General features: G+C 45.3%; 1 protein-coding gene across 1 annotated transcript in view; it reads right to left on the bottom strand.

Annotated features, from left to right (window-relative positions):
* Positions 1–11227, bottom strand: part of LOC146871312 (FYVE, RhoGEF and PH domain-containing protein 2-like) — a 385168-nt gene extending 373941 nt beyond the window's left edge. The window contains exon 1 of the mRNA XM_085646736.1: positions 11076–11227. Within this exon, the coding sequence (XP_085502862.1) occupies positions 11076–11227 (152 nt within the window). The remainder of the gene's footprint in view (positions 1–11075) is intronic.
* Positions 11228–12178: the final 951 nt, after the last annotated feature.

The following is a 12178-nucleotide window of genomic DNA, read 5'->3' as shown; positions in this document are numbered from 1 at the left end:
AAGTAGTAGCAAGTGAGTAGTAGAGAGTGAGTAGTTTAATTTAAAAGGAGCACAATGAGGAGGTTCATTTTGCCATAGAAATTATGATTAGTGCGGAAAAAAGAAAATCAGGGCACATTTTGAGTGACTTCTCAAATCCTCTTCTATTTCATTAACAAATTCTGACATGCAGACTGAAACATGCACTTTCAATACCAGCAGCAGACTTCCCTGGTGAGCAGTAGCTTTACTACAGTGATCTAATAAGGAACTAGAGTGCTAACATTCCGAATTTTTGGCAAATGTGTGACACATCTGAATCCCTTCTTGATGGAATGAAAGTAAAAAACCTGAAAGTATTTCCTACTGAGGAGACTGTTGTAAATGAGGAAATTAGGAAACTTCAAAACAAATAGGTCTGCCAAGATGGCCACCAGAGACAAAAGAGCCCAAATGTAGCACAAATATCACTGAGATGTAGCCCAAGTATAGCCCAACGACAGAATGTCCCAGAGTGTTTTAAAGAACAACTAGAGCGCTAACAGTCTTACTTATGACAAAAGTATGGCACAATAAAGTGGTAACACTTAAAACATTTAATTTGCAAAGGAACAAAATGAGGGGGTTTATTTTGCCATATAAATGATGATTAGTGCTGCAGAAAGAAAGATTAGGGCACATTTTGACTTCTCAAATCCTCTTCCATTTCATTAAAAAATTCTGACATGCAGACTGAAACATGCACTTTGAATACCAGCAGCAGACTTCCCTGGTGAGCAGTAGCTTTACTACAGTGATCTAATGAGCAACTAGAAGGCTACCATTCAGAATTTATGGAAAATGTGTGAATGCCTTCTTGATGGAATCAAAGTAAACAAGCATTGAAAATGCAATAGGTCTCGCCCTCGTTTAAGTTAAAACAATTCTGTTTGTAATTAGGTGGCTTTTTAGCTTTGCTTGTATTAGAGTTTTTCAAACTTTCATGTACATACCATGCATATGTATGCATATATGTATATGTATATGTTTGCATGCATTTATATTTATATAGATATGCAGATTATATTTATATGTTTATATATGTATATATATATATATATATATATATACACATACATAAATATAAATGCATATGCATATATATGCATATATATATGTGCATATGTGTGCATGTACAGAGAGGTAGAGAGGTAGAGGTGTATAGGTAGAGGTGTAGAGGTAGAGAGGTAGAGGTAGAGAGGTAGAGGTAGAGAGGTAGAGAGTAGTAGAGAGAGAGGTAGAGAGAGGTAGAGAGTAGAGAGCGGATAATAGAGAGTAGAGAGTGAGTAGTAGAGAGTAGTAGAGAGTAGTAGAGAAAGTATCAGAGAGTGAGTAGTAGAGAGTAGTAGAGTGAGTAGTAGAGAGTGAGTAGTAGAGAGTGAGTATTAGAGAGTGAGTAGTAGAGAGTAGTAGAGAGTGAGTAGTAGAGTGAGTAGTAGAGAGTAGTAGAGAGTAGTAGAGAGTGAGTAGTAGAGAGTAGTAGAGAGTGAGTAGTAGAGAGTGCGTAGTAGAGAGTAGTAGAGAGTGAGTAGCAGAGAGAGAGTATTAGAGAGTAGTAGAGAGTGAGTAGCAGAGTGAGTAGTAGAGAGTAGTAGAGAGAGAGTAGTAGAGAGTGAGTAGTAGAGAGTAGTAGAGAGTGAGTAGTAGAGAGTAGTAGAGAGAGAGTACTAGAGAGTGAATAGTAGAGAGTAGTAGAGAGTGAGTAGTAGAGAGTAGTAGAGAGTGAGTAGTAGAGAGTGAGTAGTAGAGAGAGAGTAGTAGAAAGTAGTAGAGTAGTAGAGAGTGAGTAGTAGAGAGTGAGTAGTAGAGAGTAGTGGAGTAGTAGAGAGTGAGTAGTAGAGAGTAGTAGAGTGAGTAGTAGAGTGAGTACTAGAGAGTAGTAGAGAGTGAGTAGCAGAGAGCAAGTAGTAGAGAGTGTGTAGTAGAGAGTAAAGAGTAGTAGAGAGTGAGTAGTAGAGAGAGAGTAGTAGAGTGAGAAGTAGAGAGAGTAGTAGAGTAGTAGAGAGTGAGTAGTAGAGTGAGTAGTAGAGAGTAGTTGAGAGAGAGAGTAGTAGAGAATGAGTAGTGGAGAGTGAGCAGTAGAGAGTAGTAGAGAGTGAGTAGTAGAGAGTGAGTAGTACAGAGTAGAAGAGTGAGTAGTAGAGAGTGAGTAGTAGAGAGAGAGTAGTATAGAGTGAGTAGTAGAGCAGTAGAGAGTGAGTGGTAGAGAGTAGGAGAGAGTAGTAGAGTGAGTAGTAGAGAATAGTAGAGAGTGAGTAGTAGAGGGTGTAGTAGAGAGTAGCAGAGTAGTAGAGAGTGAGTAGTAGAGAGTGAGTGGCAGAGAGAGTAGTAGAGAGTAGTAGAGAGTGAGTAGTAGAGAGTGAGTAGTAGAGAGTAGTAGAGAGCGAGTAGTAGAGAGTGAATAGTAGAGAGTGAGTAGTAGAGAGAGAGTAGTAGAGAGTGAGTAGTAGAGAGTCGTAGAGTGAGCAGTAGAGAGTGAGTAGTAGAGAGTAGTAGAGAGAGAGTAGTAGAGAGAGAGTAGGAGAGAGTGAGTAGTAGAGAGAGAGTAGTAGAGTAGTAGAGAGTGAGTGGTAGAGAGCAGCAGAGAGTAGTAGAGTGAGTAGTAGAGAGTAGTAGAGAGTGAGTAGTAGAGAGTGAATAGTAGAGAGTAGTAGTAGAGAGTAGTAGAGAGAGAGAGTAGTAGAGAGTGTAGTAGAGAGTGAGTAGTAGAGAGTAGTAGCGAGTGAGTAGTAGAGAGTGAGTAGTAGAGTAGTAGAGAGTGAGTAGTTGAGAGTGAGTAGTAGAGAGTGAGTAGTAGAGAGTAGTAGAGTAGTAGGGAGTGAGTAGTAGAGAGTAGTAGAGAGTGAGTAGTAGAGAGTGAGTAGTAGAGAGAGAGTAGTAGAGAGTAGTAGAGAGTCAGTAGTAGAGTAGTAGAGAGTAGTCAGTCAGTATCAGTCAGTGTCAGTCAGTGTCAGTCAGTCAGTATCAGTCAGTGTCAGTCAGTGTCAGTCAGTCAGTGTCAGTCAGTCAGTCAGTCAGTGTCAGTCAATCAGTGTCAGTCAGTGTCAGTCAATCAGTGTCAGTCAGTCAGTGTCAGTCAATCAGTGGCAGTCAGTGTCAATCAGTGTCAGTCAGTCAGTCAGTGTCAGTCAGGGTCAGTGTCAGTCAGTCAGTGTCAACTAGAGCAGCTCTGCTGACCTGGTTCTGTGGCTCTAAAGCACCTCTGCTGACCTGGTTCTCTCTCCCTAAAGCATCTCTGCTGACCTGGTTTCTCTGGCTCTACAGCAGGTCTGCTGACCTGGTTCTCTGGCTCTAGAGCAGCTCTGCTGACCTAGTTCTTATGCTACAGAGCAGCTCTGCTGATCTAGTTCTCTGGCTCTACAACAGCTCTGCTGACCTGGTTCTCTGGCTCTAAAGCAGCTCCGCTGACCCAGTTCTATGGCTCTGAAGCAGTTCTGCTGACATGGTTCTCTGGCTCTAGAGCAGCTCTGCTGACCTGGTTCTCTGGCTCTAAAGCAGCTCTGCTGACCTGGTTCTTAGGCTCTAGAGCAGCTCTACTGACCTGGTTCTCTGGCTCTAAAGCAGCTCTGCTGCTTTGGTTCTCTGGCTCTAGAGTAGCTCTGCTGACCTGGTTCTCTGGCTCTAAAGCAGCTCTGCTAACCTGGTTTCTCTGGCTCTATAGCAGCTCTGCTGACCTGGTTCTCTGGCTCTAGAGCAGCTCTGCTGACCTAGTTCTTAGGCTCTAGAGCAGCTCTGCTGACCTGGTTCTCTGGCTCTACAGCAGCTCTACTGACCTGGTTTTCTGCACTCACGATGCACGCACCCGACTTCGCGAAAATATATTTAAAAATAATATAAGTTTATTATAAGTACAAATATATTATTTTGATGAATATCTTACATAATCTCTTGCCTTAATATGTATATTAAAGACACATACATATCATTTTGGAACATATTTTTTTTTGGTGGGAGTCGCAAACCCAGCGCGCCCCAGCACGTATATAATGTCACACGGGACCCGCAACCGCGCAAACATCTCGTACCGTAATGCGCATGTGTCGAGAATGCGTGGGAGCAGGAGTCGCAGACTGGTCGCATACCAATCGCGCATATCACGTGATATTAAATGTATATGATGTAACTGAAAAACACGCAGCCGTCGCACACCATACGCAGATCCTTCATGACTTTTCTAAAATGGCGGCTAGAATGCACGCACCCACCGTGATGTGTACACTTTGAGTGCGCGACTTAAAGAAAATAATATAAATATATTAAAACAAAAAATTAAAACAAGAAAATTAATCAATATTTCAGTTTTAATTATTTTATTTTTTTTCAATTTTCGGAAAAATATATAATGTTATTTAATGAATACAATATTTATAAATAAACAGTTAAAAAACTGTAGAAAATCAGTACAAAAAAATAGATATATCTACTATCACACTTAAAAGTTAGCATTTAAAAAACCTTTGAAATTCACTGGAAAAAAACATAGGTTTCAGAGACGTTATAGTTAGAAATTAGCATTTAAAAAACCTTAGAAATTCACAGAAAAAAACATAGGTTTCAGGGGTGTTATAGTTAGCTGCCCATTTCACTCATACAAAACCATAGAAATTCCTCCGTTATAGTTAGTTCTGCTAACTATAACTCACGCGCCCGCAATGCATTGCTGATGATGTCACATATTGCATCATTCATGACATGGTCAGTGACATCACTGATGACATCACTGATGACATCTCAAATGACATCACTGATGACATCATCCACTTGACAATCTGATACACCTCATCATACACTAGTATAACCTTTCATCACTCACTGTAAAATACAGAGTATCATATTTGAAACCACTGACACACCAATACCAGTTACTACATACCCACTCACTGATTCTTAAGTCTACACACACAACTACCCATTCAACAACAGAATCATCTATACATGCAGTCAATAATTAATATAACACTATCAAATGCACTTATACACATATATAGACATTGACACATCCGCAGTCATCTTAGTCGGTTATGCAGTCATCCTACTCACTCATGAAAAAAATGTATCGCACTTAAATTTACTCACACAATTATCCAACAACACCTCATTTATTCAAACACATAGTAACTCATCGTTAATATGTTAAAAAAGCACCATTACAATTATACACTCATTCATATAGTTACTCTCACAATCACTGACTCTTACACATACTTATTTATATACACCAACTCTCACATACAATGCCTTTTATTTTTTTACTTTGTTGAAGATGTACAACTAAAACATATATTCGCTCACCAACACACAAATAAATACACTCAGTCACCCAAACAACTGTTTCCACAGGCACTCTTAAACCTATACACCTAGTCAATCAACCATTAACACATTTATGCATAGAGTTACACACACCCCATCCAACCACACACAAACTCTGTGTCCCATACAAATACTCACCCAACTAATCAATAACTAATATACACACTCATGTAATTAGTGACCAACTGATGCAGCATGTTATACAACAACAGAGACAGTGCTGCACACATTCACATAGTTTAGGTACTAATCCATGTATTAAGTGAGACACTTTTAATTACTCACTTAAAAAGACAGTCAGACAGCTACTAAATCCTCCATCCAGACAGTTATATATCCACTCAATCTTCAATACAGATTGGTATATATATAATACATATTTAAATTTCAAACTAAACCACATTCAGTGGATGATGTCATCAGTGATGTCATCAGTGATGTCATTTGAGATGTCATCAGTGATGTCCTCAGTGATGTCACTGACCATGTCATGAATGATGCAATATGTGACATCATCAGCAGTGCATTGCGGGCGCGTGAGTTATAGTTAGCAGAACTAACTATAACGGAGGAATTTCTATGGTTTTGTATGAGTGAAATGGGCAGCTAACTATAACACCCCTGAAACCTATGTTTTTTTCTCTGAATATATATATATATATATATATATATATATATATATATATATACTTTCAGTGGAGGAGCGGAGCGGAGCGCCCCACCTATTTTGAAAAATTTGCGAGGATTCGTCAACCGGCGCCAAAGTTATTCCAAATAGAATGTTGCGGATTTCCTATGGAAACAGGGTCCTAACTATAACTACCTACTGGCGACCGCCAGTAGGTAATATATATATATATATATATATATATATATATATATATAAGTGCTTTCACTTAGTTAAAAAAGTCAAACCTCTAAGTGGTCATAGGTGATTTAATGTGCACCCTGTCTTTTTAAGTAGTAAATATAGCTTAAAAAAGTATTTTGGCTGTGCCTCAATTCCCCCTCTTTCTCTATACCTTTTTAGGTCTGGCTTGACAGCGCTGCTGTTGCCAGACAAGATGTGATCAAAAAAGAGCCTTCAGAAGTACTGCGGAGAGGGACTATGCCACCGTCCTGATTTTGGTTTACCGGAGTACTTGTTTAGATTTGTCCAATGCTTTGTGCTTCCACAGAAAGAGTGCTTAACTTCTTCACATCTGTATTCATTTGTTAATCAACCTGCCTGAGACAGGCTACTGTGCCACAGAGGAACTTAGTGTTTAAGGTCATCCACATGCCACTTCTATATGTCTCATGTTTGGTGTCCTCTGGGAACAGCACAGATGCAAGTGGGCAGTCAGGAGGAATCTGTTATTGTATTACAGTCCCAGTCCCTCCCTCGTTCCCTTTTCAGCATCAACTAGACCAGGCTTTATTGTGATAAACTTTTATGCAGGCAAACAGTATTTGCGAACGCATGTGGTTACATATGTTGGTACTTTAAAGCCTGAAATATTGGCATTGTCAAAGTATTTTACTGTGTCAATTACATAAAATGAGATACGTAAGGATACAAAACTAAATTGTGTTGTGCTGTTTTCTATACCTAAGCATAGAGTTTATAGATAACTGAAAGGGGGTTTAGCAAATATTTGTATTCTTAATTTTAACAGAATGAGACTTGGATGGAAAGGGATCTCCTGATCCGAACTAGGATTTTTGGTTCTTTACTTTCAAACCCATGCACGTAGTTATGACTCCACATACGTTGTTTGGAACAAAGATTTGTCTGCTTCTGTAAAAACAGTTTTTGATGTAGTTTCAGCCTATGCAAGTGACTTTGTCTATAATATATGTGTTTCTTGTTTCTTTTATATCAACGTTAAAGTTTTAGTTTTGTTCTGGTTTGGTGTGCAAATCTTGTTTGGTGATCTGAAATTTGGTTTGCCCATCTATAATGGTCTACTGGATTGGTAAATCCTAGGAATGTGACAGTTTATTGCTTGGGTTGATTGTGGCTTGGGTCGATTTGTGGCTTTCACTAAAGTATCCTTTGCAGGGATTGCAAACTAGCAAAGGGGCATATTCTCAAGGAGCTATCGCGGAGTTAACAGCACTTTATCGCAGCCAAAGTTGCGATAAATTTATCTCCTTATTCACAAGCCAGTGTTAACAGCCCACAGCACCAGTTCAACCGCGATAGCAGCCGCAAAAAACATCGCCACAGAAGACCCCCGCAACTATCGTTAATGAGATGCAGAGTAGGCGTTCCCGTGCCAAAAGCTGCGACAACACCACTCCACAACATTCACAACGACCAGGCAGAACTGTGATAAGAACACAAAACAGGCGATAAGGCGCTTTAGCAGCAAGAAAATAACACCTGCTCTGACCTGGTACAAAGTCGGGCCACAGCCTGCACCACAAATGGAGCACAGCCCACAGCCACATCGGAAGGGCAACAGATGCCATGGAGCCACTGGTCATGCGGTCCGGACACCCAAGAGAGCCACAACACCCACTGCCACCACCCCAGGACCCCAACCTCCACCCGGAACCCCCCCCCCGAACACCACAGAGGCAGCTCGGACAAAGACAGCGGACCCCCAGGAAACGCACTAGCCTCACAGACCCAACACCTGACAATGTCTCTGCTCACTACAGGCCCAAAAGGACAACCATCCTACGCATTTTGACCAACAACGCCCAACAGGCTGACTGAACCAACACAGCGGACAACCAACATCCCACCACACACAAAGCTGCTGGCTGTGCTGCACCTGTTGGCCCCTGGTACTCCCCAATCAACACCCGCCAGAGGCGGAGGAGTCACACAGCCAGCCACATCCAAGTCCCTCACACCTGTCCTGGACATCACCACAGCCTGGTACCCCAGTCCCTATACGTCCAACACAATGCGCAGGATCTGCTGGACACCAAGCAGGGACCATACGCCATAGCTGGATGCACGCACGTATTGGGGCAATCCACAGCACACATGTCATACCTGTGCCCCCTGCCGACACAGCACACAATTGCCTCAACAGAAAGCACATGTCTCACATCAATGTGCAGGCAACAACCAAACACCTTGGAACCTCCACCAATGTTGCCTCGAAATACCCAGCCAGTGTGCATGATTCCTCCATCTTCTGACAGTCCATCAGCAACCAGTGTTCCCAGGATGGCACCAAGGGACATGCACAGCCCCTTGGCAAGTTCCAAATGAACACCCCCCTCACCTCAACTCCACAACCATGAAACTCACAACCCTGGCAATGCACACGTCACAAATTCACAACCAACATGCAAAACAACATGCCCACCCACCAGACACGACAGAACAACTCACAATGGTAACCTGGGCAAGCCCTGCACATGAGCCATCAACGGCATGGCACCTCAGCCACACACTAGCCGAATGTGCGGAGAGGTGGCAACCATGTGTGAATGAGGCAGGAGAACCATGATTGGGAAAGTACACAATGCCAAGTGTGGCTGGGGCCTGCCAGGGTCGCAGCCCTCGGGCTTGGAGCTTGCTCCTGCACGTGGTGGGCCCTCCGTGACACACGCCGGTTTCAGCAGGTGATCAGTGTGACCTGGCTGTCCAGGGACGGGCCTGACGGGTTCGGGGTCCAGCGGGCCGGGGCATGGCAGGCACACAGGATCGCAGGCAACTCCGCTCACGTGGACGGCGTCGGCCTCGTGGCATGGTGAGAGGCACCACCCTGGCAGAGACGTTGGGCTTTCTGGAAAATTGTGCATAGGAGTGCTTCTGTGCTCTTTTTGATTGCCCATACACCTCCCTTCCCACCTACTGCACACCTCACTTTTCTTAAAAGTTACACAAGAAGCAGGCATGAGGGACAGGCTTGCCTTTTATGAAGAAAGCAAGCTGTAAAGACACAGAGAATGAGAACCAAAAACAATACCATGATAGCACAACAATACACCTCCATACTCGAATGGCCCAACATCTTTTTCCCTGCCAAAGCCATTAAATGGGTGTCTCTGGCCCATGCTTAGTTAAAAAGCTATCATTGTTTCCCTGATGCTGCTTCTTTTTACATTCCCTCTTAGCACCGGTTTCTGCAAGTGTGGCCATGGTGAGGTTCTAGTAGTGAATTCACATGATAGATTCAGCATTGTGAACATGTCCCCTACCAACGTGTCATATCAAGGTTCCAACATTCCTCTTTTAGGTCTCGCCTATGCAGCGCGCATGACCTTTTGAAATCAGTCTGCTCCTTTTCAAGCACACTCGTGCTTGTGCTGGCATCCAACTGGCGGGAGCGAGCAACGGCGCGCGTGTCAATTGAAAACATATGGCTCTCACGCCGCCGCTGCTCGCTCCCGCAAGGCGGCTGCCAGCACAAGCACAAGTGCTTCAAGACAGCTGCTGCTTGTTTGAGTTCCAGCAGGCAGACACAGTACATCTCCCACATTTGGGATCAGGTTACTGCGGCCGCGTCATTCAGCACAGCACGGGCCGCAATTTTTTTTCAATCCCCACCTCACTCTCTCTCTCTCTCTCTCGCTCTCTCTCTTTCGCTCGCACTCTCTTGCTCTCTCTCTCTGTTTCGCTCGCACTCTCTCTCTCTCTCTCTTTCATGCTCTGCATGGCAATTAACAGTGTGCTTTGTTTCCTACCTTGAAGCAGGTGCAGGCACTTCTGATAAGATCATAGTTTGTCCTTGGGACGCCTGAACACCACCTGCACACCTTTATCTGAACCCATGGCTCAAATCACAGTCGCAAAGAAGCATTGTTTTCAGGGAAACAGTGCGTCCGCGCAGGACACAGGAATCCTAACGAGTTTTGTGGCAGGCAGTCAGTGAGCTGCCCCCGACACTCCCTCAACCCCACATATTACCAGCAGATTGCGTCACTCTGAAAGTGTGACCTGGCAGCAGCCGCTTTTACAAATTGAAATAAAGTTTGTTTAATAGCAACACTGCACACGTTCATAGGAGAGCTGTGAAGTTTTTTTTATGCAATTCGATTTCTGTGAATAAAATTAAATTGTGATTTTTTGGGGGGGCGGGAGGAAGAGGGTGGTCGTGTTTTTTCCAACTGCTATAAACAATACCAGTAATCCAGCACTGGCTGGCCATTTCATGTGGTGCCTGACATCGCATAGATTGTTCAGTTTCACTTTATATATCCCCTTGCATAAGATGCTAGCTACCAGTAAACATGCCAGTGCTTGGAAAGGAGTAGTTGCCCTTGCTGCACGTGCAGATTCTGGTGGCGTCCCTTGACTGAAGAACTCAGCATCCATGACAACAAGTCTGGTTGGGGCGAGGCTTGACTGGGGCCGATGGCGGACGCTTAAGTGAGGAGCTCCGCACCAGCCGCCCATTAATCCTGTTGCCAGAGCTCACCAGGGCTGCACCGATTTGTCCTGCTGCTACGGCGGCACCTGGAGGGTATTACGGCATCACAGAGTGAGTTGCGGTGTTCCCTGGGGCCGAGAGGTGAGACCAGCGCTTCCCAGAGCTGCCGTTGAGGGGAGGAGCCTACCTTCCTGGATCCCTGCAGCGGTCCGGCCGCTACGCGACTTCCCGGCGTAGCATCGCATGTAGGCCTCTGATCGCGATGCTGTTGACCCCAGAGGCTCCCACCGAGTGTGTTGAAGGGGGTGCCCTGCTGTAGAGGGTTCGGAAGTCCTGGAGAAAGGGAGGGGCACTGTGTGCGCCCAGGGAGGAGACCGGAGTGCCGCAGTCCGTGTTGGCCGGAGGTGAGACGAGCACGGTTGCCTCCCTGATCGGAGAAGGCCATCGCCTTCGCCTGCAGCAGCGGCGCCTCTCAGATTGCGGTGGTTGCCAACAGGAGGGCGTGATCCTGAGGACTGGAGAGCGGCGTGTGCCTGGGATTTGGCTGCGGGTGCAGGATACGACCTGGCCGTCATTTCGAGCTTTGTGCTTCGGACTGTGCCTGTGTCTTCCCCTTCAGGCGCTAGGCCAGCTTCTGGCACCCTGTGGAGCGGGGGGGGAGGCGCTTGCGGTTATCTCCTTTGCAGCGCTTGCAACTGGAGGTCTCTTTGCTTCCCCCCCTCTGCCATGACTCACGCAGAGTGGCAAACAGTCGCTTTTCCTTTATGACTTTGTCTGTGGCATGGACCACTGCTTGGGGAAGCCCTACAGTGCCTGCTTGGTGATATTACTGGTGGTGCGTGCAGGAGAGCAGTCTTTATCCTGCTGGGGGCCGTGGGGCTGGTGGTTCCTCTGATTACTCACATTGGGGAGCCGGGTGTCGCACCAATTTGGGAACAGAGCTGCGAGCATCTATTTGGGGCCCAGAGCTTCCCCTGCTGTGGGCTACACCGCCATGGGCAAACTCAGAAATAAACCTACCGGATCCACGCAGGATCCCGATGACAGCGTGACTGAGCGCCTGCAGCCGGGATTGGGGGACCCATTACAACGCCAACTGCAGCAAATCCTTGAAGCCATCTCTGACACCAAAGCCACCCTGCACCAGGATATCAGTACAGTGGTGGTGGGCCTGGGGCTAACATGAGGAACACAAGAAGTTGCCAGAAAGGGTCAGGCATAACGAGTCTTCTGTGGCAGAGCTCTTGCCGGCTCAGAAAGCGACGGATCGTCAACTGAGTGCCCTCACGGACAGAGTCAGTGCTCTGGAGCGTAGGGCTGAAGATGCAGAAGGCCGCAATCGGCGGAACAACGTCCGTGTGGTAGGCTTGCCGGAGGGAGAAGAAGGAAGCGATATGGTATCTTATCTGGAACATTGGTTCAAAACAGTGGTGGCCCCCGAGGGGCTGACTTCCTTCTGTACTTTGGAACTCACCGACAGAGTGCCGGCTAGACCTTTGGCTCCAGGAAGGCCTCCACGACCGATA

Source organism: Triturus cristatus, chromosome 1_1 (assembly GCF_964204655.1).
Source record: "Triturus cristatus chromosome 1_1, aTriCri1.1, whole genome shotgun sequence".
Lineage (NCBI taxonomy): Eukaryota > Metazoa > Chordata > Amphibia > Caudata > Salamandridae > Triturus > Triturus cristatus.
Note: the sequence above shows the minus strand (reverse complement) of the source record. Positions and strands in the feature narration are given on the sequence as shown.